The 27,770-nt window shown below is 50.7% G+C and overlaps 2 protein-coding genes and 1 pseudogene across 2 annotated transcripts; 1 reads left to right on the top strand and 2 right to left on the bottom strand.

The window, feature by feature from the left end:
- Positions 1 to 110: 110 nt before the first annotated feature.
- LOC100840440 lies at positions 111 to 2,876 on the bottom strand. The gene has a single exon (XM_014901600.2). It carries the CDS (start codon positions 2,376 to 2,378, stop codon positions 432 to 434), a length of 1,947 nt encoding a protein of 648 aa, XP_014757086.1. The 5' UTR covers positions 2,379 to 2,876; the 3' UTR covers positions 111 to 431.
- Positions 2,877 to 6,295: 3,419 nt separating this feature from the next.
- Positions 6,296 to 7,890, bottom strand: LOC100839836. The gene has a single exon (XM_003573680.4). It carries the CDS (start codon positions 7,452 to 7,454, stop codon positions 6,348 to 6,350), a length of 1,107 nt encoding a protein of 368 aa, XP_003573728.2. The 5' UTR covers positions 7,455 to 7,890; the 3' UTR covers positions 6,296 to 6,347.
- Positions 7,891 to 25,656: 17,766 nt separating this feature from the next.
- Positions 25,657 to 26,978, top strand: LOC100837272 (annotated as a pseudogene).
- The last annotated feature ends 792 nt before the right edge of the window (positions 26,979 to 27,770 follow it).

Genomic DNA, 27,770 nt, shown 5'->3' with positions numbered 1-27,770 from the left:
TACAGTTTCCTTTGAGGTCGCAAACTTCTACATGTTCCTGTTGAACTAGTTTATAAGCAATTGCAATATTTTTATGACAAACTAAATGAAATTGCTTATGTAGAGCACTGTTAAGTACCAAAGCTTCAGTCTCAGTTGATTGCAATCCAACCACATGAATGTAACCACAGATCAATTCAAATGATCATGAATACAAAAAATTGGATATGGCCACTTTTACAGGTACACAGATAATCTGTTTTGACGCCTCGCAAAATGTAATTCAATACCCCCAACCAATCTTTCTTGGGCTAAATTGATTGCTGATATGTACAACCTACAGAGTGACATACCTCACAAGAACAATTATGAACTACGGAAACAGTTGTACTCTTGTTACAGATTGCAGCAAGGAACAACTAACCCAAAATCTGTTGATCGTGCTGCCAACATCACCTGGATGCTCTGGACTGGAAGAGCTCCAGCCTCGCCTTGGCTTCAGGCAGCAGTGCCTCAACACGCACATCCTGCACCATGTACTGCTGCTTTGATGCCCAGAGAAGCACAGCGAGCACCCCAGCCTGCGCAAGCTCCTCACTCTCTGGCACGTGCGATGCAATGTAACATAGCAGTATCAGCGCCTCGATCTGCACCTCATCACCAAGGTAAACCAGCTGAACAAGGTGGCGTGCACCACCATCATCCACAATGGCCTTGCAGTGGTTAACATGTAGGTGGTTGTCATTGCACGCAAACTTGGTGAGTGCAAGCACAGCTTCCTTGATGACCGGAGGTTCACGCTCGTCTAGCAGCTGCACAAGTGGTGCAATCATCCGGGTCTCACTCGCTGTGAATGTCCGCGCAAGGCAACCAAGAGCAGTGATGCACGGAAGCAGGAGTTCATCATAGTCACCCTTGCGGACAATGTGTAACAGCTGCTCAACGACAGCCTTGGCTGCCGGCGAGCTGGGTTTGAAGGCCGACTGCCGCAGCGCAAGGTTGTGCTCAGCGACACGGGCAATCTCCATAATTGCCATCGCTGAGAAGAACTGCATGTTAGTGCCCATACCACCATCACCCTTCTCAAGGAGCACAGCAAAGCAAAGCAGCGCACGCGACTCTGTAATGCTCTTGCAGACTCCAAGACGACCACGTGCGAGCATCCATAGAGCTTTCGCTGCCATAGCCTTCAAGCGCGCCCTGAGATCAGGGTCTTCCACATCACGAGCAGCGCGGCCACTAGAGCCACTGGTGCCCAGCTGTGGCCTGAAGGGTGGAACCAACGACCCATTTGTCTTTGTCTTGGCAGCCATTGCAGACTGCACCACCGACTGCATTTGGTTCCTTTTCATGTCTAGTTCAGCTTTGGAGACGGTAGACACTCTGGATGGCTCGTCAGCAACAGATGTGCCGAAGTCACCGCTGTGACGCGAGCTCAGTGTCTTGGCAAGCACGACGGAGTGGAGCGATGTCATGTGTGTTGGGGCCGCAGTGCTACTCTTAGAGCCGACGGAGTACCTGCTGTGCTCCTGGATGGTCCCGGATGCAAGGTGGCCAACAAGATAACGAACAGCGTTGTTCTGCGCGAAGAGCTCCTGGCATGTCGGACTCCGCTCAGCGAGCGTGGCGATAGCCTCAGCAACAGCAGCCTGCACGCGCATCGGCGGCTCCTTTAGTGCGGCGGTGAAGGCCGAACAAATCCCAGCCTGCACGAGCTTGTCAACGCTCTCGGGGTCGCAGCCGAGCAGCCCGAGCGCGCGCACAGCAGCCTCCTGTCCATCGTCCGTGCCCTCCTTGAGCAGCCTGAGCAGCGGTGGTATGCCGTCCTCTTCGATGATGAGCTTGGCGAAGTGCTGGCTGTCTCGGGCGAGCGAGGCAAGGTTGGCGGCGGAGTCGGCCCGCGCGGCGAGGCCGCCGGTGTGGAGCCTCGCGACATGGTCCCAGATAAGGAAGAGTATGGGCTCGTTCTGCGCGATGTTGGGGAGCCCGCGCAGGTCGCCGTCGCCGTCCCCGTCCCCGTCGGCGCCGGCTTGGGCCGAGGAGATGCGGAGCAGCCAGGCGACGTCCTCGATTGCGGTGTCGAGCAGCGCGGCGGTGCGCGGGAACCCGGCAGCGGGGCTGAGCGTGAAGAGCCTCCGGAGCCGGGGGTGGCCGTGCGCGCAGCGCGCCGCTAGCGCCGAGGCCTTGGCGAGCGCCTGCGTGGCCCCCGCCATAATCCGCGCGGCGGGGCGGTCATAGAGGTCCGCGCGCGCGGCCTGGCGGAGCAGCGCGGCGAGTTTGTCGGCACGGGCCTGGAGGTCGCCGCACTCGGTCCGGAAGCACCGCGCCGCGGCGCACTGCTTGGCCACCTCGTCCGCAAGCTGGATCGGCCGCACCAGCATCTTCGCCCCCTCCCCCATCCTTCCTCCTGAAACGAAAACGAGCGAAATCCCCTCCTCCCTTCGAACAAGCTTCCGAGAAACGGGCCGCTGCCGCGTCGAATCTCCGGAAACGGACGCTCCGGCGGCTCAATCCCCGCCTTGTCGCCTGGAATTTTGGAGCGAATTTCGTGGGGGGCGTGGTGGGGTTTTGCTTGGGTCGTTGGTGGTAGGTTTTGGGTTGTTCTTTTGCTTGGGTTGCCTTCGGTTGGCCGCGGGGGAGAGAGAGAGAGAGAGAGTCTGCGGTTGGAATTGGACTGGCTGCGGCTGCTGTGCTAGTGCTGGGTCGTGCGGGTCAGCGCGTGGGGCCCACTGGAGGCAGAGGTGGGCGCCTTGCTTTGCTTTGAGTGGTGGTGGTGGCTGTGTGTGCGCGCATTGGCGCTTGCGTCTCGCTGCGCTTCGCCGTGGCTTCTCTGGAGATTCCGGGAATGGGTAGTCGACCGTTTGACCGGGTTTCAGGTCTGTTTGCTTCACTGAGGGCTGTGGCGATCGATGTGCTGTGGGTCTATGGCATGGGCAGTGTCTCCTTTTATCATGCACGGAATTCAGTTCTGACGCGTGTTTGCGACGCGCTCGGAACAATCCTGCAAGAGGCTTTTCTTTAAAACTTTACTTAGGCAAGGGAACATCCTCTACATTTCTAGGACACGACGAATGAAAGATTCTTGCTCTTAAACCTATTCCGTATTATTTTTGCTGAAACACTCCTTGGCACTTGCTTGACCTCCCACGGGTCTCACTCTTTCCACCTGACTCTCCTAATCCTAAACATGGTAGCCTTCCTCCCATCATCTCGACGCCCTTCTTTTTGAAGGAATATTTTTTTTGAAATACCCGATGCCTTTATTCCCGATCAGCAGCCTAAGAGCATCTCCAGCCGAGTTACCATGTGGCGTCCCGCGCAAAAAAACATATAGGGTTCCGTCGTTACCAGCCGCGGCCACAATACCAACTCTCCCAAAAAAATATAAATAAGCATAATTTAACTAAACTCGATGAAATTTAAATGAAGTCGCCGAAATTTAACTAAAATGGACGAAATTTAATTAAACACGAGCAATTTTTATTACATAGTTTAACTAAAACCCTAGCCTAGTCGTCGGCGGCGAGGTAGGCGTCGAAGTCGTTGTCCGTGTCGTCGATGTCGCTGTCGATGAGGACGACGCCAGGCTCCGTCCTCACGGTCGGCTTCTTCTTCTTCACCGCCGCCGCTTTCTCGGCTGCCTCCTTCGCGGCCTCGCGCTAGCTCCAGCCCTCGGCTTCGGTGTTTGTCATGCCGAGACCAAGGCGTTGCGTCTCCTCGACCTCTCGCTGGCTGGTGCGCTTCGCCGCCAGCTGTCTCGGGAATTCCTCGGGGTCGCCGTCGCTCCGGTACTCGATCGCCCGGCACTCGTACTCCTCCTTCGGCGCCCACTCCGGCTCAGGCTTGGCCCTGACGTGGCAGAGACGGTCGCACGGCGGCGACGTTGGCCGGCACGCACGGGACAAAGAGCCGGCCTCATCCTTGACGCGCAGTACCGGCGTGCGCACCGCCGAGGAGGAGCCACCACCGCTATCGGTGGTGGCCAGCCGGCGAGGGGCGGCTCATTCCCGATGGCGATGTGGGTGATGACCGCCTCCAGCGTCCGGCCCGGCTGCTGCCAGAGCGATGTTGATGCGGACTAGCGGTAATGGCCGGTCGTTGACCCGCGGGCGGCGCTGCTCTGCGAAAAACGACGCCCAGGCTCTGCCTGTGTGGCAGTCCCACTCCGTCAGCGCCTGCTCGGCCTCCGATAGGCCGCAGTAGAAATGTTCGGCGATGGCCTACCGGCGCCGCGCGCCTTTAGGCACCGGCGGGATGGGCCCTCCACGGAGGCTGAGCACCCATCCTCCCGGCAGCCGGCAGTCCAGTGGCGCGGGGTACCCTACCCATGCCAGCGCCTCGGCCTCGTCGACATGCAGCCACCGGCATGACCAAGGGTTTCTGTCGTCGCAGGCCATCTCGGGGTTGGTTTTGGAGTGAGAGAGAAGGGCAAGAGAAAATGGCGAGAGCAGTGAGAGAGAATGGTGAGCCGAGGAGAAGCCGGTGGGAAACCGGTGGGGGCGATTAATGGACGCTGACAGGACAGGCCCGCGGCAATAACGCGTGTGGCCGGTGCCCCCGCTCGCCTCCCCATGGGTTGGGTTCGGCCTGGGGGCGCCGGATATTTTATTGGGCCGCGTCGGCGCAAAAGACAATTTGCGGAGGCCGGCTGGATCGATTTTTTTCGCACCGACGCTCCCCAAACCTGTTTGGGGAGCCTTTAGGAGCCTCTGCTGGAGATGCTCTAACCTATGAAACTTTTCACTCTTCCCCAATCTTGAACTCAGCAATAGGTTATGCTCCTCTTTGTTCTCTTCGCTTTTTCTCCAACAGCCACTCGTGCCACTTTCTTCCTTTTCTCTTCTTGTCCATCAGCGAAAGTTGCCATGGCATGCTGTTGTGCCTGGATAATGGATTCAACGTTCCGCGAGGTTGCTATGTCCAAATTATGTCCCAATGTAACCAGGATTGGTGCATTCAAAACGGCATGGCATTAACACTATCATGTGACCTACTCTAGTTGTTAGATACTTACTTAGATGGTATGCTCGGTGCCATTTTTCAGGCCTTACAATTTTCTAAATTTTAGGGCTTATTCGGTTAATAGGATTATGAAATCATAGGAATAGGAAAACTAGAAAATTGAAATGTCATGCACATTCCATTCCTTCGAATTTTACAAGAAGGTATTACCTAATGCTTAGAATCCTTATGAATTAGATCAATTTGGACACAATCCTTAGGAATCTAACATTTCCATTTCTATGAAACGAATGCTACAATAGAAAAAAAAATCAAAGGATTGTGATCCTGTAAAAATCCTAGAAGATTCCTCCGAACCGAATAAGGCCTTAGGGAGGGCTAGACAGGTGTGAACCAAATTTTTTGGTAGCCAATTTGCTCATGCATCATTTTAGAGCCCTTAGTAAGTTCATCACCAAGTTTCAAAAACCATCTCTTAGTATTGAATTTGTCAAACTTGTAAACATTTTGATTGAAATTTGCTCCTTTTCTCATTTTAGTGTACTGCTCTTCAGCAACGCAAAGATAATGAACTACCTTGGGAAAAGAGAACGCATGAAGTGAAGGAGGCTAGGAAAAGCGCCGTGTTGGTCGTGGGAGTTATTCCGACAAGGTGACATAGTTGTGTTCCAGACACTGGTTGAAATTAATCGTGGTTGAGCGGTTCTTTAGGGAAAATGTGGTTAAGCGGTTAATCACTAAGTAGTTGCATAGTAGCAATAGTATGTTTTTTTTTTCGAGGAAGACGAGAGCTTTTTGTTCAACTCTAAAGTTCTTTACAATCCGAGAGCTGAAAAGCTGAATAGGACCCAGACAGATGAGCCTAAACTTTTATAATGGCCATCGAAGGTTAATTCAACCATATAAATTAAGTGGCTATTGCTTAGTTGCCTGATTTTTAAGCAAAAAAAATTAAATCTAAGTTTACGAATCAAATCCTTAGATTAAGATCAGGGAGTTATCCCCGATTTCTTCTCTCCCACATCATTGAACAAAGAGTCATCAAGTACGTCAACTGATTTCTAACTAAAAATCTATCAACTTCTCAATAGCAAAAACTAAATTAAATCTAGAAATAAAGATGTAAACAGGATGTTGTTTATCTTGGTTAATTTATTTGTTAGTTTAGAACATATTTGTAAAATATAATTTAAAAAATTACCTAGAATCAGGATATACACAAGACTGTCTTTCTCGAATGTCCTACCCACGAATGTCTTTCTCGAGAACTGATTTTCAGTTAGCATGTCGATGTTATCGCTATTAAAGAAAAGCTATTTTCCCAAAAAAAATATAAAGTCAATCATTTTTCAAGTAAACATATACCACCATCACCCATACCAAGTTAATAAATTTCGAGTACATGATCAAACTCGGGAAGCAACAAGTGAACAGACACCGCTATCACCATTCTCAAGGACCACGGCGAAGCAAAGCTGCGAACGCGACTCTGTACCGCTCTTGCAGACTCCAAGATGACCACCCCCGAGCATCCACAGAGATTTCGCCGCCACGGCCTGCAAGCGCGCCTTGAGCTCAGGGTCGTCTTCTTCCGCGTCGCGAGCACCACGGCCACCTGACCCAGACGCGAGGAGGCCAACAAGATACCGAACAGCGTTGTTCTGCGTGAACTGCTCTCGGCAAGCCGGGCTCCGGTCGGCCAGCGCGGCGATTGCCTCGGCGACAGCGGCCTGCACGTGCATCGGCGCCGGCGCCTTTAACACGGCGGTGAACGCCGGACAGATCCCGGCCTGCACGAGCTTCTCGACGCTCTCGGCGTCGCGGCCGAGCAGCCCGAGCGCGCGCGCGGCGGCCTCCTGCCCCTCGTCGGTGCCTTCCTTGAGCAGCCCGAGCAGAGGCCGAATGCCGTCCTCCTCGACGATGAGCTTGGCGAACTGCGGGGTGTCGCCCGCGAGCGAGGCAAGGCTGGCGGCGGAGTCGGCCCGCGCGGCGAGGCCGCCGGTGTGGAGCCTCGCGACGTAGTCCCAGATAAGGAACAGCGCCTTGCCCTCGCCCAGCGAGAGCGCGATGTTGGGGATCCCGCGGAGGCCGCCGTCTTCGTCGGCACCGGCGTGGGCCGCGGAGAAGCGGAGCAGCCAGGCGACGTCCTGGAGCGCGGTGTCGAGGAAGGCGGCGGTGCGCGGGAAATCCCCCGCGGCGGGGCTGCTGAGCTTGAAGAGGCTCCGGAGCCGCGGGTGGTGGCCGTGCGCGCACCGCGCCGCGAGCGCCGAGGCGTCGGCGAGCGCCTGCGTTGCCCACCACGTAATCCACGTGGCGGGGCGGTCATAGCCATAGGGGTCAGGGCCCCAGGCGCGTGCCGCCTGGTGGAGCAGGGCGGCGAGCTCGTCGGCACGGAGCTTGAGGTCGCCGCACTCGCTCCGGAAGCATCGCGCGGCGGCGCATTGCTTGGCCACCTCGTCCGCGAGCTGGATCGCCCGCGCCAGCATCGTCGCTTTCGGCGGCCCCTCCTCCATCGTCCTCGATAGAGCGAAATCCCCTCTTCCCTTCGGACAGTTTCCGGAGAATTGCGCTGCTGCTGGGTCGAATCGTTTGGGTTTGGTGTGCGGATGATCTCAATCTGGGTTCCTAGTTCCTACGGCTGTTGTTTTTCCCTTCACTGAGGGCTGCGGCGATCGATGTACGTACTGGAGTAGTACAGTATGATGCATAGGCATTGGGCAATGCGTCCATTTATCATGCACAGAAGAGATCTCTGCAGTCTGCACACAATTCAGTTTTGACGCGTGTATCCGACGCGCTCGGAACAATCTTTGCGTGAAGCTTTTAAACAGCTTTTAAACTTTCAGGCAACATCCTCTGAATTTCTAGGACACGGGGGACTGAGGGTTTATACTTTACTATACTGCACTTAGGTAAGACAACATCCTCTGCATTTCAAGGACACGGCGGATGGGGGTTGTGTTTTTTTTTTCTTGTCTGAAACAGTCCTTGACAATTGATCTCCCCCTGGTCTACCGTCTCTTTCCACATGTCCCTCGTAATCATAGACACCGTAACCTTCCTCCCCTTTTCTCCGTCCACGCCTTTCTTCCTGACCAACCTTGAAATCAGCAACAAGCTGACCAATCTTGAATTCCTTTTACAACCGACTTGTATGTTTTCAAAGTCGACTTCCTACATTTTTTTAGAGCCCTCCGAAAATTGTTGGAAGTTCATCATGAAGTTTCAGAACTGTTGAAAAATTAAGCAATTTCAAGAATAACAAATTAATGATTAATTCCATAATATAGATCATGACGACAGTAACAACTACCATATGCATCTCGAATATACTAGAGGTATTCAACAGCACAATCAACAATAGTATAATCTCGCAGATCATAACTAAACAGTAGATCGAATTACGGTGTACGTACTGTTGCGGTGGAGAGGAAGCTGTTGCTGTTGCGTTCGCTTGACGAACAAGACGGCGGGGTGCGCGCACCCGCCGGTTCGAGGAGGTAGACGACCCGTTGTTGCAGGAAAGCGGCAGTCACGCAGAGCGCTTCCCAAAAACCTTATTCGCCCTCTCCCGTACAGGATCGCAAAGGCGAAAGCTAGCTCGGTTGGTTGTGTTGCGTACCAATTGGAGGGACGGGGCGGCTGTATATATAGTCACACAGGTATAAATCTGCACTCCAAAAATACCTCGCGCGCGTGACAAGAAGATCGGAAGCACTGCACCGGCCCGGCCCGGCTCGATCCACGAAACGCGGCGCGCGCGCGTCGCGTCGCGGCGTGGCGAGGCGAGCGGAGGAGGAGGAGGAGGAGGAGGAGCGCGCGTGAGGATTTTCCTTGCTCAACAGGTGAGAAGCAACATCCCTTATATGTTGGTCTCACTCACTCTAAACTAACAAGGTGGGACTATTCCCATTCCCACTCCCCTCATCCCACTTCATGAATGGGCTTTTGAGATTTTCAGAATTTATTAAAACTTGGGTTTGGGCCGATCAGGCCCACCAACACCAGTAGAGCCTCCCCCCACCATGCCTTAGATAAACCGGCAGTGACTAACATGGAATTCACCAAGTCAGTCAACGTGCGGTTTTTCCTGTCGGCGACCCCGTTTCATTGGGGAGAATAGGGATGCGTCCTCTCCTGAATAATACCATGTTCCACACAAAACTCATCAAATACATTGGAGAAATACTTGCCACCACGATCCGACCTAAAACGTTTGATCTTTCTCTCCAATTGATTTTCAACTTCAGCTTTATAGATTTTAAAGTAGTCTAAAGCTTCATCTTTAGTTCGCAACAAATAAACATAGCAGAATCTAGTAGCGTCATCAATTAACGTCATGAAATATCTCTTTCCACCTTTTGTCAACACACTATTCATTTCACAAAGATCAGAATGTATGAGTTCTAGAGGTGCCAGATTTCTCTCCTCGGACGCCATGTGGGCCTTTCGAGGTTGCTTTGATTGCACACAACTATGGCACTTAGAACCTTTGGTAATGGTGAAAGTAGGAATTAAACTCATAGTGGATAGCCGAGACATTAAACCAAAATTAATGTGACATAAACGAGAGTGCCAAACACTTGTATCATCATTAACACTGCCACAAATATGGTTCACTAACATATCACTAAAATCAGAAAGGAAAAAACGAAACAAGCCTCCGCACTCATAGCCTTTACCAGTAAATTGTCCATGTTTGGACACAACTACTTTGTTAGACTCTAAAACTACCTTAAAACCATCTCTGCATAAAAGGGAACCGCTAACGAGATTCTTGTTCATGGAGGGGACATGCATCACATTCCTTAGCCGCACGATCTTGCCCGAAGTAAACTTCAGATCGACCGTACCAACACCACGAACAGCTGCATGCGACCCGTTCCCCATCAAGACGGTTGAATCCCTTCCATGTTGGTAAGAAGTAAACAAAGAGATGTCAGAACATACATGAACATTAGCACCCATATCAATCCACCAACATGGAGATTCAAACACTGAAAGAACAGTAGGTAAAATACCGTACGTTTCAGTGTTGCTAGCGGTCACGACGTTGACAGTCTTCTGCCCCTTTTTCCCTCTCCGATCTGCATGATCAGGACAGTCTCTGGAAAAGTAGCCGAGCTGTCCACAGGTGAAACAATTCATCTCGCCTTTGCTTAGTTTCTTCTTCTTCTTGAAGGTAGTAGTCTGCGCAGGCTTGTTGTTGTTAACAACAGCGGACTTCTTCCCTTTGTTCTTTCCGTTGCCGCAAAAGTTCCTCTGTACCATATTGGCATTAGACGGAAAATTAGCAGCCTTCTCAGTGGTGTCCTTAGCCCGAGCTTTCTATTCAACATCAAGGGACGCTATCATTTATTCAACTGATATCTCCTGTCTCTTGTGTTTCAGAGACGTGGCGAAGCTCCTCCATGCAGGAGGTAACTTTGTAATAATGCACCCAGCCACGTACTTGTCGGGCAATTCACACTTGAGAAGCTTGAGCTCTCTCACAATGATCTATATCTCATGTGCCTGTTCAACTACAGAACGGTTATCCACCATCTTGTAGTCGTTCAGCGACTCCATGGTATATAGTTCAATGCCTGCATCGGTTGCACCGAATTTAGCATCCAGTGCATCCCACAGCTCCTTCCCGTCTTCTATGTGCATATACACATCACAAAAACGGTCTGAAAGAACACTCAGAATGCATCCTCTAAAGGCAACATTGGCATCCTGTAAATTTTTCCGAGCTTCCTCGGATAAACCTCCCTCTGGTTTTCCATCTGTCACTCAGAATACTTTCAGAGTCTGCAACCAGAGCATGGCCTTTATTGCCATCTCTTGAAGTACATCCCGGAAAATTTATCCGGCTTCAATGCGTCGGCTAAACCCATAGTTAAATCAGGAAATTGCCTACAATAAGGTTTTTGGATTGTTAGAAAATTAAGCAATTTCAAGAATAATAAATTAATGATTAATTTCACAATATAGATCATGACGACAGTAGCAACTAGCATATGCATCTCGAATATACTAGAGGTATTCAATAGCACAATCAACAATAGTATAATCTTGCAGATCATAACTAAACGGTAGATCGAATTACGGTGTACGTACTGTTGCGGTGGAGAGGAAACCGTTGCTGTTGCGTTCGCTTGACGAAGTTGTTGACGAACAAAACGGCGGCACATCGCGCACCCGCCGGTTCGAGGAGGTATACGACCCATTGTTGCTGGGAAGCGAGCAGTCGCGCGGAGCGCTTCCCAAAAACCTTATTCCCCCTCTCCCGTACAGGATCGCAAAGGCGAAAGATTCCGGAGACCTGCTCTCCCGATCGCTGGTGCACGCTGGTGCTCGGGATAGAGTAGACTACGATGACAGCGCAAAGCAAGGGACTCGCAAAACCCTAGCTCGGTTGGTTGTGTTGTGTACTGATCGAAGGGACAGGGCGGCTGTATATATAGTCACGCAGGTATAGGTCGGTTCGGTTTAGGAAACCTGTACTGACTCCCCATAATCTGCACGCGTCCGTAACAGATTCCAAAAATACCTCGCGCGCGTGACAAAAGGATAGGAAGCACCGCACCGGCTTGGCCTCGATCCACGCGACGCGACGCGCACGCGCGTCGTGACGATGCGAGCGGAGGAGGAGGAGGAGCGCGCGTGGGGATTTTTCTTACTCACTTGCTCAACAGGTGAGAAGCAACAATACTTATATGTTGGTCTCACTCACTCTAAATTAGCAAGGTGGGACTATTCCCATTCCCATTCCCCTCATCACACTTCATGAATGGGCCTTTGAGATTTTCAAAATTTTTTAAAACTTGGACTTGGGTTGATCAGCCCTACCAACACTAAATTCTAACAAAAACCTTCTCGTAGTATTGAAAGTTGTTCCTTTTCCCATTTCAGTGTGCTGCTCCCCAACAACTGGAAGGGAACAAACTATCTTGGAAAAAGAGGCGCATGAAGTAAGCATGAAGGAGAATCAAGCTCCGCTTGGGTGATCCTAGCAAGGTATGCTGGCTGACCACCAGGTTCAATCCTCCAATGTCGCATTCTGGTGTCTCCTTTGCGAAAATTAATATACGTATCTATATGCTATCAGAATTCAATCACGTGCTTCTTACAGTTTAATGTAAAAAAAAAGTAAGCATGAAGGCGGCCAGGATTCCAAGGAAGGCACCATGTTGGTCGTCGAAGTAATTCTAGCAATGTGAGATAGCACTACTTCAGAATGAGCCTTGGTTGTGTATTCCAAAACATTTGGTTGAAAATTAATCGTGGCTCAATGGTTAATCACTAATTAGCGCATAGTATCAATAATATGCTTCTTTCGTTCGTTCTTTCTTAATGAGAGCATTTTGTTCAACTCTTAAGTTTCGGATACAACCTCACATTGTAGACACAAGGCCAGAAAATTGGATAGGACCCAACCATCTTTGCGACGACTCTTCACAAGACAGCACAACAAAGAGCCACCAAATCTGCACTAAGTCTTTATAATGGTTATCCAAGCATTAGTTCATTCAAAGAGATTTTAAAATCTAAAAACATCTCTCTCGAGAAATAGTTTTTTCTCTTTTCGGCTAGCATGTCTTGCAAACAATGCTATCATTATATTAATAAAAACTACTATCTTCCCGCAAAAAGAATGCCGAGTCAACTTAATCAATTTTCAATACATGATCAAACTACGGAAGCAACAAGTATACATATACTTCTACCCAAACTGGGGAGTACTAATCTATTGGTATTCTATTAGTGCTATGGTTCCACGGTCTTTATCTGTAGTTATGGCAAGAGTGATGTGGCTAACAAACAAACAAACACGCCAATCAAATGATTCATGAGTAGAAAGACAAGGTACTCTGGTTCAACATGAAAACATAAATCCCATCAAGAACAAACTTTATAATTGTCGGTTGTTTAACATGGTTAATTATTCTTATTGTAATTATTCCATTGGAAGAGAGAGAGAAGCCCTTATTTTGTCCCAAAATGGCTGCATGTACAACAAGTTTGAAATGGAAGGAGTATTGCGATAGTAAATGTTTTTTTATTGCATAATCATGGAACAACGTCGTGATACATCGATACTTACTCGCCCTTCTGTGTTTGGCAGCTCCACCCAGTGCAAAGTTGTACTAAAACCACGAAAAGTATTTGTTAGCAAAATAAGTAGTTGTTATAGTCGTCGTTATTCCTGCCCTTTGCTTCGGTTAGAGTTTGTTAGGATCTGTTACTTGATCCGAGTTTTCAGTTGGGCACGAGCCAGCTACTCTTGTGCTGCGCCGTGCATGTAGGAAGGCGCCTGACTTGTTCCCGATCGTGGGATGGCACAATCGACTAGGGGAGCAACTCACGGAGCAAGTTATTTCCGTTGAGAATAAATAGAAGAACAGAAAAGCAGCAAAACGCACGCTGCACAAAACCTCCCGAGTATCTCTGTGTGTTCGATCGATTTCTGAATTCACGAGAGTTGAGAAATTGAGAGAAGTGAGAGCACCATAGTCTACATTTGGCATCAGAGCTTGAGTTCGTCCGGCAGATGACCAAGTACGGTGACGCACAAAAGGGCAAAGCCGCTGGTGAGGACGACACGCCGCAGAAGTCAGCGACGGCGGCCGGGAGAGAACTTTTGTTTCCGCGGCCGGCCCGATTTCGCCATGTCGAACACCAATTTCCCCATGCTCACCAAGACCAACTACGGCGAGTGGTCGATTCTCATGAAGGTCATCCTCCAGGCGCACGAGATCTGGGACGACATCGAGGTCGGCACCGACATCGCCACCGACGAGCGCTCTGCCATGGAGGCAATCCTTCGGTCTGTGCCATTGGACCTGGTTCCCATCCTCGGCGCCAAGAAGAACGCCAAGGAGGCCTAGGAAGCAATCAAGGTGATGTGCCAGGGCTCGACCGCGGTGAAGGAGGCGCGAGTACAAGCACTGCAGACCGATTTCGAGAACTTCCATCACAAGCCGGGTGAGTCCATGGAAGAATTCGCTCCGCGTCTCACATCAATTGTCGCCATGCTTGCAGATCTTGGCGAGGCGACCACCGAGGGCAAGGTGGTGCGCCGGCTCCTCCGCGCGGTGCCGCGCAAGTACTCCCTCGTCGCCATGAACATTGAGACGAGCAGGAGTCTCAACACCATCTCCCTGGAGGAGGTGACCAGGCGCCTCAAGGCGGCCGAGGACCGGCTCGCGCAGGACGGCGAGGCCGATGGTGGCGGCAACAAGCTACTGCTTACGGAGGAGCAGTGGCGCACTCGCAACAAATGGCGCGATGGCGATGGCGCGGGCAGCAGCGGCGGCTCAGACAACAAGAACCGCCGCCGCGGCAAGACCCGCGGCAAAGACAAGCAGCAGGCCACACCCAATGCGGCGCCCAACGCCGGCAAGGACGACCCTGCACGTGACCAGTGCAGGTATTGCGGCAAGTTCGGCCACTGGGCTAGGGACTGCCGCAAGAAGAAAAAGGATGCGGCTCACCTCATCCAAAACACCGCACGGCGACAATGACAACGACCCGACACTCCTCATGGCCGTCGTGTCGGAGGAGACGGCTGCCGTGGAGCTCCCGGACGGACAGGTCTACCTCAACGAGCGCAGGGTGGAGGCTCATCTCCGCAAGGGATCCGAGGCATGCGACGGCCGGTGGTTCCTGGACTCTGGCGCATCGAACCACATGACGGGTGACATCACTGCTTTCGCCGATCTCGACCGAAGCATCTCCGGCAAGGTCAAGTTCGGTGACGGCTCCCTCCTCGACATATGAGGGCGCGGATCGGTGCTATTCTCGATCCGATCCGGCGACCACCGCGCGCTCACGGAGGTGTACTACATCCCGCGCCTGAAGACGTCGATCATCAGCCTCGGGCAACTCGACGAGAACAACTGCGACACGCGCATCCACCATGGCAAGATGACGCTCTTCGACCGCAACAGCAAGATGCTCGCTTAGGTGCCGCGCAATGCCAGCAGGCTGTATGTGGTGCGCCTGGAGATCGCAAGGCCGGTGTCGCCGGCGGCCCAATACGAGGACGCGGCTTGGCGCTGGCATGCGCGGCTGGGCCACCAGAACTTTCAGGCGCTTCAGAGGATGGGGCGTGATCAACTCGTCGTCAGCCTTCCTCTGCTGGACCACATCGAGCAGCTTTGCGATGCCTGCCTCGCTGGAAAACAGTTCCGCGCCTCGTTCCCGCAGAAGACGCAGTACTGCGCCACCGAGCAGCTCGAGCTTGTACACGCGGATCTGTGCGGCCCCATCACACCAGAAACCCAGGTGGTAAAAAGTACTTCATGTTGATCGTCGATGACATGAGCAGGTACATGTGGGCCGTGCTACTCACGGCGAAGAACGACGTGTCCACAGCGATCAAGCACTTCAAGGCGCGCGCCGAGGTCGAATCACGCCGGACCTTGCGCACGTTCTGGACTGACCGCGGCGGGGAGTTCACCTCTCATGAGCTGGCGGACTACTTCGCCGATCACGGCGTGCAGCGGCATTTGACCGCGCCGTACTCGCCCCAACAAAACGGTGGGGTCGAACGCTGGAACCAGACCGTCGTGGGCATGGCAAGGAGCATGCTGAAAGCGAAGGGCATGCCAAGCATGTTTTGGGGGGAGGCCGTGGCTACTGTTGTGTACCTGCTGAACCGGCCCTTCACGGAGAGCGTCGACAGCCGCATGCCCTATGAAGCCTGGCACGGGACGAAGCCGGACACCTCCCACCTCAAGGTGTTCAGCTGCGTTTCCCACGTCAAGGAGACGTGTCCAGGCCTCAAGAAGCTCGACGACAGGAGCTGCCCCATGGTCTTCATCGGCTACGAACCCGGGTCCAAGGCGTACTGGGTCTACAATGCAGCAACGCGGCGAGTCCACATCACGCGCGACGCCGTCTTCGACGAGGGTGCAAGCTGGAACTTGGGCGATGAGGCGGACGAGGTAACGGGCATGTCATGTACTGTGCCGATCTCAGGTTTCGGGGGAGCTTCATGGCGGCAGGAAACTCCTGCCGCGGCAGAAACGACGGCAGACGCTAGCAGCAGCCGTCCCGGATCTGCTACAGTGGCGTCCGACAAGAGCCCTGCCGCGGCAGAAACGGCGGCAGAAAGAGGAACTCCGCCTCAACCTGCAACACCGTGCGCGTCCCCTGTGGTGCACATGCTGGACTTCGCGACGCCGCCCACCTACAACCCGGAGCAGTACGCCGACGCCGACGATGCTGATGGCGGCGATCACTGCTATCGGCGTGTGGCGGACCTGCTAGGCCCCGATGCCGCTCCACCCAGTAGGGCTGAGCGTCTACTACTGCTGCCCGACGAGGAGCCTACCACCTTCGCCGCTGCTCAGCCACACAAGTGCTGGCGGCAGGCCATGCTCGACGAGCTCTGTGCCATTGAGGAGAACGGCACGTGGACGCTCACGGAGCTGCCGGCGGGGCACCGCCCTATTGGCCTGAAATGGGTCTACAAGGTGAAGAAGGACACAGCCGGTGCTGTGGTCAAGCACAAGGCACGGCTCGCCACTAAAGGCTACGTCCAGCGCGAGGGAGTCGACTTCGACGAAATGTTCGCACCGGTTGCTCGTCTGGACTCGGTGCGTCTACTGGCTGCGATAGCTGCACGGCTGCAGTGGAAGCTCCACCACCTCGATGTCAAGTCGGCGTTCCTGAATGGCGAGCTCGAGGAGGAGGTCTATGTCGCACAGCCTCCCGGCTTTGAGCAAGAAGGGTGCGCAGGCCAAGTACTTCGTCTGCACAAGGCGTTGTACGGTCTTCGGTAGGCGCTGAGGGCATGGAATGCCAAGCTCGACGCCACTCTGGTGCAACTGGGCTTCAAGCGGAGCGCGTCTGAGCATGCCATCTACACGCGGGGCACTGGGGACACTCGTCTGCTCCTCGGTGTTTATGTGGACGATCCCATTGTCACCGGCGGCAGCGATGATGAGATTGCTCGCTTCAAGAAGGAGATGAAGCTGCAGTTCGACATGAATGACCTTGGGTTGCTCAATTTCTACCTGGGCATCGAGGTGACTCAAAGCGCTGATGGCATCACCCTCTGCCAGTCGGCGTACGCCGGCAAGCTCCTGGAGCGCGCCGGCATGAAGGACTGCAATCCGGCGCTCGTGTCCATGGAGCAGCGCCTGAAGCTGAGCAAGGACGCGGAAGGAACTCCTGTGGATGCCACGTTCTACAGGAGTGTCGTCGGGAGTCTGCGCTATTTAGTGCACACCCGGCCTGACATATGCTACGCCGTCGGCTATGTTAGTAGGTTCATGGAGAAGCCCACCTCGGAGCATCTCACTGCTGTAAAGCACTTGCTCCGATACATTGCAGGCACCAAGGACTTTGGGTGCCGCTACCCGAGTGGAGGAGATGGTGAACTCATCGGGTACAGTGACGCGGACATGGCGGGAGATGTCGACTATCGCAAGAGCACGACTGGGGTGATCTTCATGCTAGGTGACAGCCCACTCACTTGGCAATCACAGAAACAAAAGGTGGTGGCACTCTCAACCTGCGAAGTTGAGTACATGGCTGCCACAACGGCGGCGTGTCAGGGTGTGTGGCTTGGCCACATGCTTGGTGAACTGTTCGACAAGGAGCCAGAGGTGGCGGAGATCCGCGTCGACAACAAATCCGCAATCCAACTGTGCAAGAATCCAGTCTTGCATGATCGGAGAAAGCACATAGAGACGCGATATCTCTTCATCAGGGAGTGTGTTGATGAAGGCAAGGTGTCCGTCGAGTACATACGCACAGAGGACCAACTCGCCGACGTGCTCACCAAGGCGCTCGGCCGTGTCAAGTTCCAGGAGGTGCGCCCGAAGCTCGGCATGATCCAGGTGACCGACAACTAGCTTAGGGGGAGTTTGTTAGCAAAAAAAGTAGTTGTTATAGTCGTTGTTATTCCTGCACTTTGCTTCGGTTAGAGTTTGTTAGGATCTGTTACTTGATCCGAGTTTTCAGTTGGGCACGAACCAGCTACTCCTGTGCTGCGCCGTGCGTATAGGAAGGCGCCTGACTTGTTCCCGATCGTGGGATGACACGATCGAGAACATAAAAGCAGCAAAACGCACGCTGCACAAAACCTCCCGAGTCTCTCTGTGTGTTCGATCGATTTCTGAATTCACGAGAGTTGAGAACTTGAGAGAAGTGAGAGCCACCATAGTCTACAGTATTTAGGAACGGAGAGAGTATGGCTTAACGAAAAAAGCGCCGTGACAGTACAGAACTTTATATTTAGATACTCATATATGGGAACCGACTACACTTACCTAGTTTTCGCATAGCGCTAAGCTTTAATTTGCTGTATACGAAGACTCGACGCGTACAAGTTTGTCACCGCGTGCACAGACCAGAGAGCTGAATGCAAAGTACTAGCACTTCAACTTTTAGCATGACACTCTCCAATCGGCTACACAGAAAGTTCCGCTTTCAGACAAGTTAATAAGAGGCTGCTGCGGACGTGTGCGTGTGAGTCAGTGAACGAGTGAGAGAGGGGCCGGTACGAGAGCTGGAAAAGCTACAAACCCAGCTGTTACGTACGCAAAGGAACGAAATTCCTCGACCACTAGCGCCTGTCCTCGGCCTTTTGGACAGTGCACCTGCGTCCCCACAGATATAAGTTCGATCTACAGATAATTAATTCAAGTAAAGACCGATGTCTTTTATATTCGTCTCAAAAGTGTCTTTTCTCAGTTGTTTCCTTAGCTCCATTTCAAGGCATGGCGATGATTCCAATTATGCCTAACAGTCAATTTGTTTAGAACAAGTTTCTAAAATAGAAATACTATTATAACAACATAACTTAAGGCTTAGTTTGTTGTTTCTTAACTCCGGTGCACTGAATTTACTTCATAATTGATAGTACATTCAATTGACGGCAAAGTTTAGAAATGAACATGGAACTTGAAATTGTATACATTTGGTACCTCAATTGGTAAAACTGGATACTTTTGGTCATTATTCTAGATTCGAACGACTTGTAGTCCCTAGATGGTGGTTTTTCTCATAATTTTCCTTGTCAGATGTCAGCATGGATTCAGATTTCCCCTAAAAATGGTCCCTGAACTCGAAATCATAAACATTTGATCCCTCAACTGTGCATTATGGGCATCCGACGTGGGGAAATCTAGGGGGAAACCACTCCATGTAGAGTCAAAACCGCTCGAATCAAGATGAGAGACCAAAAGTATTTGATTTTGCCAATTGAAAGACCAAATGTATAAGATTTCGAGTTCAGTGAAACTTGCTACCAATTGGGAGACAAAAAATGTACTTTTCAAAAATATATAAAACAAAAGTAGAAATTCGGTTAGCCAAACAATAAAACAAGTCAAAGCAGATCAGAATCTATCGCTATATAAACACAAACTGAATATGGTCTTTATATTTTTGTCTTATAGAGGATATTCTTTAATCTTTCAAGTTATCTTGGTGAGTAGTCTTACCAGGGATCAACGGCTACCTTTGAATCGGTTTTCTTTAGCCGATGGACATTAAATCTTGTCGAAACAAGAACTACTTGTGCTCCTTTCTCAGGAACGACAAAGATGTTATGAAGGCCCAACCACCAAAGCAAAGCTAATGAATGGTGCAGCCATGCATGATCAGAAAGAAAAGAGCAGTAAGAAACCTTTAATAGTTGAGACATGAGAGATTCTTGCTAGCTCGTAGGAAAGGGAAACAAACTTAGATTTAGCTTTATACAATGATGATGACATAATAGATGTATGCTCCAGCAGAAAATCAGTAGAAACACTAGAGACAATGCATCAGGGCCTTGAAATGTTTTTTGAGGGAAAGGCATCCGCAGCCACTAAACTTGGTGGCCTCGTCCTCGAACTTGCAAATTGCCCATCTGGGTCCTTGAACTTGAATTATACGCCCACGTACGGTCCTCATACTGTATTCTTCGTATTCTGACATCCTGGCCCCACCTGTCAGAACCGTTTATGCAAACTCACAATGCACTTTTTTTGCAGAAACCCCCCTTGTTATTTCTCCCTTTCCCTCGTGGTCCAGCCTTCTATTCTCCAGACGTGGTGTCGACACAACTGGCCACGATCGTCTTCTTCCTCCCTACCCTCTCTCTTCTCCTCTCCGGTGATATTGGTGGTAGCGGGTGATCGGCAAAGAAGCGGAGGCGAATTTCAGGACGAGGCGGTGGAGGGCCTCACCCCGGCCGTTCGGCTGGTGTTGATCGTTGTGCGCGGTGAAGATGGCGCCAATTCGACGCCCCCCAGCCACACCCATCCCGTCGTACTGTGAGTCCATTGTACCACTATTTGTGCTGATTTTTGCTGCTGCTCGATGATTCTTATGATCCGAACCAATCGTTTGACTTTGAGTACGTTGGGGCCGATTTTCTGGGATTTAGGGTTTCTTAGGGTTTTGTTGCGAGCAAACTTGGGGTTTTGGCAGTAAAGAGATGGGATCTGTACGATGAATATATGTTCAGTTTGTTATATTAGATCTATTTAGGTGACATTTGGTCAGGTTAGGTCTTATTTATTTGTGCATTTGTTCAGATTAAGCGGCTGTTGCTTTGTATTCTGATATCGCCATAAAATTGCTATGAATTAAAATTGTTTGCAGCTCAATACAGTAAGTGTTTTAGTTTGGATTTGAATCATGGTGGTATTTTTGTTGGGACTGGCTGCAATCGGGCTTATGTTGATGGCACAATGGTCAGTTATGATTTCTGTGAGATGGTTAGTTGGTCTCGTCTGTGGGTTAAAGATATTGTTGAGGAGCTGGGCTATGAAGCTGCAGGGAGGGTAAAAGTTTACTAGTTATTGCCTGGGAAGAGGTTAGAGGAGGATGGGCTTAGGCTTATAAGCAGAGATGCTGACACAATTTGCATGGTTGAAAAGGCTAAAGAGGGCCATAGGCATCTGAAGGTCTACCTTGATCATCAGGACAATATTGCAGGGTACAATTGGGAAGATATCATAGCATATCCTGTGCTAGTTTACCTGCAGTTTTTAGCCCAAAGAAGGTGATTTCTGTTGAGCCCATAAACCATCCAACATATGTAGATGAGAACGCAGATCAAGAGGAAGAAGGGTCAGATTCTGATGACTCAGAGTATGTACCTGAAATCATAGACGGTGATTATGACATAGCAGATGGAGATGATGACTTGTTCCGTGATTCTGTTGATGATGATGATGATGATGATGAACAAGCTGAGAAGAAAAAAAAGAAGGGAAGAGATGCAGTGAGTTCAGTGCATGATGTAGCACCACTTGGGGATTTAGATGATGAGAAGTTTGAACTGCCTGATTCTGATGACGAAACTGTGAGGTTTGACTTCAAGACTTTCAATGACATAGACCTGCTAGACCCCAAGTTTCATGTGGGACAACTGTTCTCCTCAGTCGATGTGTTGAGAACTACTCTGAAGGTGTACAGCTGCAAGAATATGGTGAACATCAGTATGCCCAAAAATGATAGAAAGAGGATTGGAGCCAAGTGTGTTGATGGTTGTCCTTGGTATTTATGGGCCTCTCATGACAGCAGAACACAGGCAATTCAGGTGAAGACATACCAGCCCAACCACAACTGCAGTACACAATGGGGTGTTAGAGCATTCACTGCCAGGTTCATTGCCTCTAAGTACACATAGTCATTAAGGGCTGATGAGAAGATGTCATTGAGGAACTTGGCTAGGAATGTTCAGAAAGACTGGAACCTGACACCTAAGAGGAGCAAATTAGGAAGGGCTAGAAGAATAGCAATGGACATAATCTATGGTGATGAGATAGCCCAGTACAAGCAGCTATGGAACTATGGATTTGAGCTAAGGAGGTCAAACCCTGGTAGTACCTTCTACCTGACTCTTGATTCTCAGTCTCAATTCAAGTATTTCTATTTCTCCTTTGATGCCTGCAAAAGAGGATTCTTGGGTGGGTGTAGACCTGTTATCTTTCTTGATGGTTGTCACTTGAAGACAAAATTTGGTGGTGTTCTATTAACTGCCATAGGGATTGACCTCAATGATTGCATATATCCTGTTGCTTTTGCTATTGTTGACATAGAAGACACCTCCTCATGGAGATGGTTCTTGACAGCACTGAAACAGGACCTTGGCATTGAGAAAACCTCCTTGTGGTCTATCATGTCTGATAAGCAGAAAGTAAGCATATTTAGTGTTGCTAGTATGTATTATTTACAGTTTAATCTGTACATGATTATGTTTGTTCTGTACCGATTTTTGTTTCATTATTATGTCCAGGGTTTAATAAATGTAATTTCATAGTTATTTCCTGACTCAGAACACGGGTTCTGTGTGAGACACTTATTGGAAAATTTCCAGAAAAAGTTCAAAGGGGATGTACTCAAGGATCAACTGTGGAAGTGTGCAACGCCGAAAGAGCTCGTTCGGGAACTGTCGCTTGAATCCGGTGGTCTTCATCCTACGCCACCGCACCAAATTCGCCTCGCAGCATCGGATTCTAGGGTTTGCAGGTTGGGGAAATCGTGGGGAAAAACAGAGTTGACTGCGGGGCGACAATTTTGACCGGGCAGGCGAAGTGGGCTGGACCACGAGGGAAAGGGAGAAATAACGAGGGGGTTTTCTGCAAAAAAAAGTGCAATGCGAGTTTGCATAAACGGTCCTGACAGGTGGGGCCGAGATGTCAATATACGAAGAATACGGTATGAGGACCGTACGTGGGCGTATAATTCAAGTTTGAGGACCCGGATGGGCAATTTGCAAGTTCGAGGATGAGATTGAACATCGCCACCAAGTTTAGTGGCTGCGGATGCCTTTCCCTCTTTTTTTTAAGGGAATCAAGGCCGTGGTATACAAATCCTCTTGCCTGTCATCAATGGCCTACCGTGTATCACCAGCCCATTATAACCAACAGTCCACCAGTCCGGCCCATCATCAACAGCGGAGCTGGTCACCGAGCGGAAGCGGATCCTAGTTTCGCTCGACAGGGTACGGAACGCAGAGCCAGAGCCCAGAGAACATACCCTGTGCACCCAAGATTCTGTTCACGGTGCACCCATGGCATTTTTAGCCGTTGGAGGGAAATGAAGGGACCAGATCTAGTCACAGGTGAAACATTCAAAGTTTTTCATTAGGCATTTAAGTTTCTTTCGAATCGACCCGCACCACACCACACTCTAGGACAATTTTTCATTCACTCACTTGAGTTATGTAGTCCTCCATGTGGCTAGATCTTGTCCATTCCTTTCCCATCCAACGGCTCAAAAACCATGGCCGTGGGTTTGGGCCCTAATTTTGGGTAGACTTTTCCAAATGATCCAATAGTTTCTTTGATCAATTGTGCATTCCAACTTGAAAGGGCAGAGATTTTCTGCGCTCTCCATGGCTGTGGGTGTTGGGAATATGCCCTAGAGGCAATCATGTATGATGTAATTCCCAATGTATTCATAAATATTATTGAGTTGTCCTTGTTTGAACATCTGATATGTATCATTGAATATGTGATTTGATTGTGGAACTATGTATTCATGTTGTTCATACTAAATTGTCCTTAGTCATTGAGGTTGTGCTGGACACATAACCTAGACTAATGTGAAAGTTGGCTGATGACTCGGTTCCACTTGTCATGGGCATGGTGATGTCATTCCAGCTTACACGGACTCGGCTAAAGAGTTTAGCGAGTCGGACTGACCCATATTGAGATGCAACGAGTAGGTCGTCATTTGCATGTCTCAATCAATGTAATCCTTAGACCTGAGGTTATCGCACAATCCGAGTTGTGGATCACCAACTTAGGTTCTGTCAAACGTTGTTCCGTAACAGGGCAGTTATAAAGGCAGAGTTCGGGTTGACTGAGAATCAAGCTGTGTGATGTGGATAACCAAGATGGGATTTTGCCCCTCCGACTGGAGAGATATTCTCTGGGCCCTCTCGAGTGATATGATTCGGGAAGCATGGCCATGCGCGACTTGGTTAATTGTTAACCGGGTTGATCGACTAAGAGTTAGTCGGATGAATCGTATATCACAGATCGAGAAGAGAGTTGAACTATTAAAGGGATGACGATTAATCGCCTATAGTTCGACAAGGTATATCGTGAGGCAAAAAGGGACTAAGACGTATGTCACATTGGAAGGTACGTCGTCATGACTCGATGGTACTTGGGAGTCGGCACGTTCTGCTAGGAGCCGCTACCGATTGATCGATTGTGAGTCGGACTCCAATCGTGTCCAAGTCGCCATGAGCCTGTGGGGTCACACACTTAAGAGCGGGAGCAAGTATTTGGTCGGGTTGGACCCGAACTGGAATTGGGCTGACAATGCGAGTTGGACTCGCAGGGTGGATGGGCCATAAGGCTTGGAGCCCACTTCCACTCGATATATAAGCAGGGGCGTGGGATGCCTAAAGGGCACGGTTTTTTCCACTCTCATGCGTTGAGAACCCTAGCCCGATTCAGTTCAACCGTCGCACCGGATCTAGCAGTCCGCCGCCGGAGCTCCTCCTCGCACGTGTGGATACCGGCAGAGGTGCTGTACGTTCAGCACTTCGACGATCGCGGGATTGGATCGGCTGGATCGGATCGAGGGACTGCACTGCATCAAGGCGCCGCATCAATAATCCGCAACTGCGCGTCTAGTGGTAATCCTCGTGGCCTTCTACCTCGGCTAGATCTTGGGAGTTCGCGTAGGAAAAGTTTTTTTGTTTATCTCTACGCGCCCCTTCAGTGGGTTTGGGCCTGCTATCAGCGTGTGTTGCCGATTTACACCGACCGTATGGGCTGCCTGCCGGTAGGAATGCTCTCTTGCAGATTTGTGGCCATGAGGCCCATCACCCATATTCGAAAAAAAAAGAAGGGTACACCGAAATACATAGTTGCTTAATCTTTTAGAATTTCAAAGTTTAAATCGATTTTTTTGCTTTGTTTGGATGTTGATATCGGAAAGCATGGAATTCAATTGTGAGGACTCAATACAAAATCAGCATTTGTGTTAAATTGGGATCTAATTAATACTAATTCCATTGTTTGGTTGTGCAAAATAATTGATAGCTGGAATCAAGAAAAGGGTCGTCCACAACGAGCCCCGTCTCCTCCCTCTCCCTTTTCCTAGCCCTTGGAGTGGGGCTCAGAGAAGATGATTCGGTTGAGAGAGAGAGAGAATATGCAGAAGGGGATGGAGAACATGCGGAAGTGCTAGAAAGGGGCAGGCGGGAGAGAGCTCTTACCTACGTCGCCTGACGCCATCTCGGCCACTAGTCACCTCCAATCTGCTCGCCCTCTATTTTTGCCAATCGATACTCGTGTGCGGAGAAACGTTTCGTGCAATGGGTAAAGAGATGTGGGATGAATTCTGGAAAATATGGAGCTCAGGCTCAGAATCGCAGAACATGTAAAAAAAACTACGGTAAGACAATTTGGAATTGACCCCTCTCCTGATTCGGACTGACCACGGACATCCAAACAGTGGAATTGAGCCCATTGAATAGCAATTCCCAATTTTGAGCCTGAATATCTACTTGCAAACAAGCTTTTATTAAAGAAATTGGGAGCCATGCTCCTAAAATAAATCATTAATGAATTTTATACCATTATACAAATTAATATGTACTCCAAATTCCAATCAAATTGCTCGTACTCGTGCTGACGTGTGAAAAGAATAGAGGCACGAAACATGCCATCACAGTGCACGCATGAAACACACCGTACACTTCACTTTTGATTCTCCAGAGACCAAACAGAGGTCCAAACTTACTGCTCAAAGTCATTTTCATCTTATTTCCCTTGATATAATAGCCAGAGTTTATTCAAGCATCAGTTAGCAGTATTACACACTCCAACTCTCAGCTACCGAGCTTAGCTCAAGTCCAACACTTGACATGTGTGTCACAATTTTTTTGATTATTTCAGGATTTAACGGGCGCTATTCTTTTAGTGATAGGTGACGTACCCGTCAACAGCGAGGCGCCTGCGGTGATTTCGTCAATTTTCAAGATTTGCCAGCCCAGTTTTTCAGAAATGCTCATAGGAGTAGTGTGTGCGTGTGTGCGTTCATATGGATGAGTGTACGTGCATGTTTCGAGCGTTTGCGTTTGTACTCTATTTTAAAAAAAAAAAACTCTCAACCGTGCGGTACTTGGCAAGTGACATGGAGGCCGAGAACCAGGAGGAGGTGGCTGCCCTGGTGGAGAAGATCTCTGCTCTCCACGCCGCCATCTCGAAGCTGCCATCGCTAAGCCCGTGCCCAGAAGTCGACGCGCTGTTCACCGAGCTGGTCACGACGTGCGTCCCGGCGAGCCCAGTCAACGTGATCAAGCTCGGCCCGGAGGCGCAGGAGATGCGGGAGGAGCTCATCCGCCTCTGCTCCGCCGCCGAAGGGCACCTGGAGACGCACTACTCCGACATCCTCGCCGCCCTCGACAACCAGCTGCTGCTGGACAACCTCCACCGCTTCCAATATTACCAGAGCTACGTCAACCTGAGCAAGCTCGAGCACGGGCTCCTGGCCTGACCCGCCACGCGCCCGACCGGGCCGCGCCGGGCCGGGTGGCGTTCGTCTGGTCTCGGGCCCGCTGCCGCTCAGCTCGCTCTTCCTCGCCACGCGCCACATGCCCGACGCCCTGTTCGACAACTACGACCGGTGCGGAGTGGCCAACGGACGGGCCGAGAAGCTGGTGGGCCGCGCGCGCGCCCACGGCCCCGGCGCGCGCATGGCGTTCTACACGGCCGACGTCGCGAGCCTCACGGCGGCCCAGCTCGGCGCCTACGATGTGGTCTTCCTGGCCGCGCTCGTGGGCATGGCGTCCCGGGAGAAGGCGGACGCCGTAGCTCACTTGGGGAAGCACATGGCAGTTCACGTGGATGGTGCAATGTGAAGTGTCGGACAAAAATCGTATAATAGGATCGTTCAATTGCTAAAGAAAACATCCAACAGATTGAGCCCAAAAAAAGAGCTGATGGCCAGCATATAGTCGATCTCATAGCATAAACCTGGTAGAAAAGGCTGCTACCCTATCTAGATAATTATATGTCTATCTCTTTTCAGATTCAACGGCCATATATTTTGATTTTTCTTGTGAGATTTTCTAATATGTATATCTGTTTTCTGATTGGTCCGTCGTATACTATTTCTACACCTAATAATAAAGGGAGCAATGCTTCCTTCGTCATCGTCCGTCCTTGGTTGGGCCGGATCTTAACACCCTCGAATGGCTGGGCTGAAAAAAAAAACCCAACAACCGCTGCTTTCTCGGTTTCTCCTCTTGAGACGGAGGCTAGCCGCTCTTTCTCTAATCGTCTCTCCAGACGGAGGCTTGCCGCACTTTTCCTGCTCGTCTGCCCTCAACCCTTAACGCGGCCGGCCGCCGCCTGCGCCAGCCACGGGCCCTCACCGCTGCCGGCCGCCGCCGTTGCCCGCCCTCAACTCGTTGCTCAACTGCTCGCAGCCACAAAGCCTTGCACGCCGCCGGCCACCACCGCCGCCCCCTGCTGCTGCTCGCTAGAGGAAGAAGGACGCCGCTGCTGCTCGCGCCACCTCCAACCCTCAACTGCTGCTCGCGCGCGCCGGCCTCCGTGTTGCTCGCCAGAGGGAGAAGGAAGAGAGGAGGAAGGCACATGAGAAAGAGAGAGAAGATGCCCAGGGAGATGGGAGGGAGAGAGGCTCAGGCTGCCGCCGCCGAGAGGGAGAGAGAGAGAGAAAGAGGTGAAGACCACGAGAGAGTTAGAACAGATAAGAGAGAGAACACATCACCGATCCGTGGCACCGTCACGCGGATCGATGATGTGGCAAACTCTTTTATTGCCGGAGGCTAGCCCTTTGACTAAGATAATTTAGTCTCAAAGACAAAAGAAATTTGTTTTTTGCAGCAACAACCATGAATC

The sequence above is a fragment of the Brachypodium distachyon genome, chromosome 3 (assembly GCF_000005505.3).
Source record: "Brachypodium distachyon strain Bd21 chromosome 3, Brachypodium_distachyon_v3.0, whole genome shotgun sequence".
Lineage (NCBI taxonomy): Eukaryota > Viridiplantae > Streptophyta > Magnoliopsida > Poales > Poaceae > Brachypodium > Brachypodium distachyon.
The sequence above is the reverse complement of the archived record's forward strand: the minus strand, read 5'-3'. Positions and strand labels throughout refer to the sequence as shown.

Coding starts and splice junctions, on each gene's coding strand:
- LOC100840440 (XM_014901600.2), bottom strand. CDS start 2,378: ATGGGGGAGGGGGCGAAGATGCTGGTGCGGCCGATCCAGCTTGCGGAC.
- LOC100839836 (XM_003573680.4), bottom strand. CDS start 7,454: ATGGAGGAGGGGCCGCCGAAAGCGACGATGCTGGCGCGGGCGATCCAG.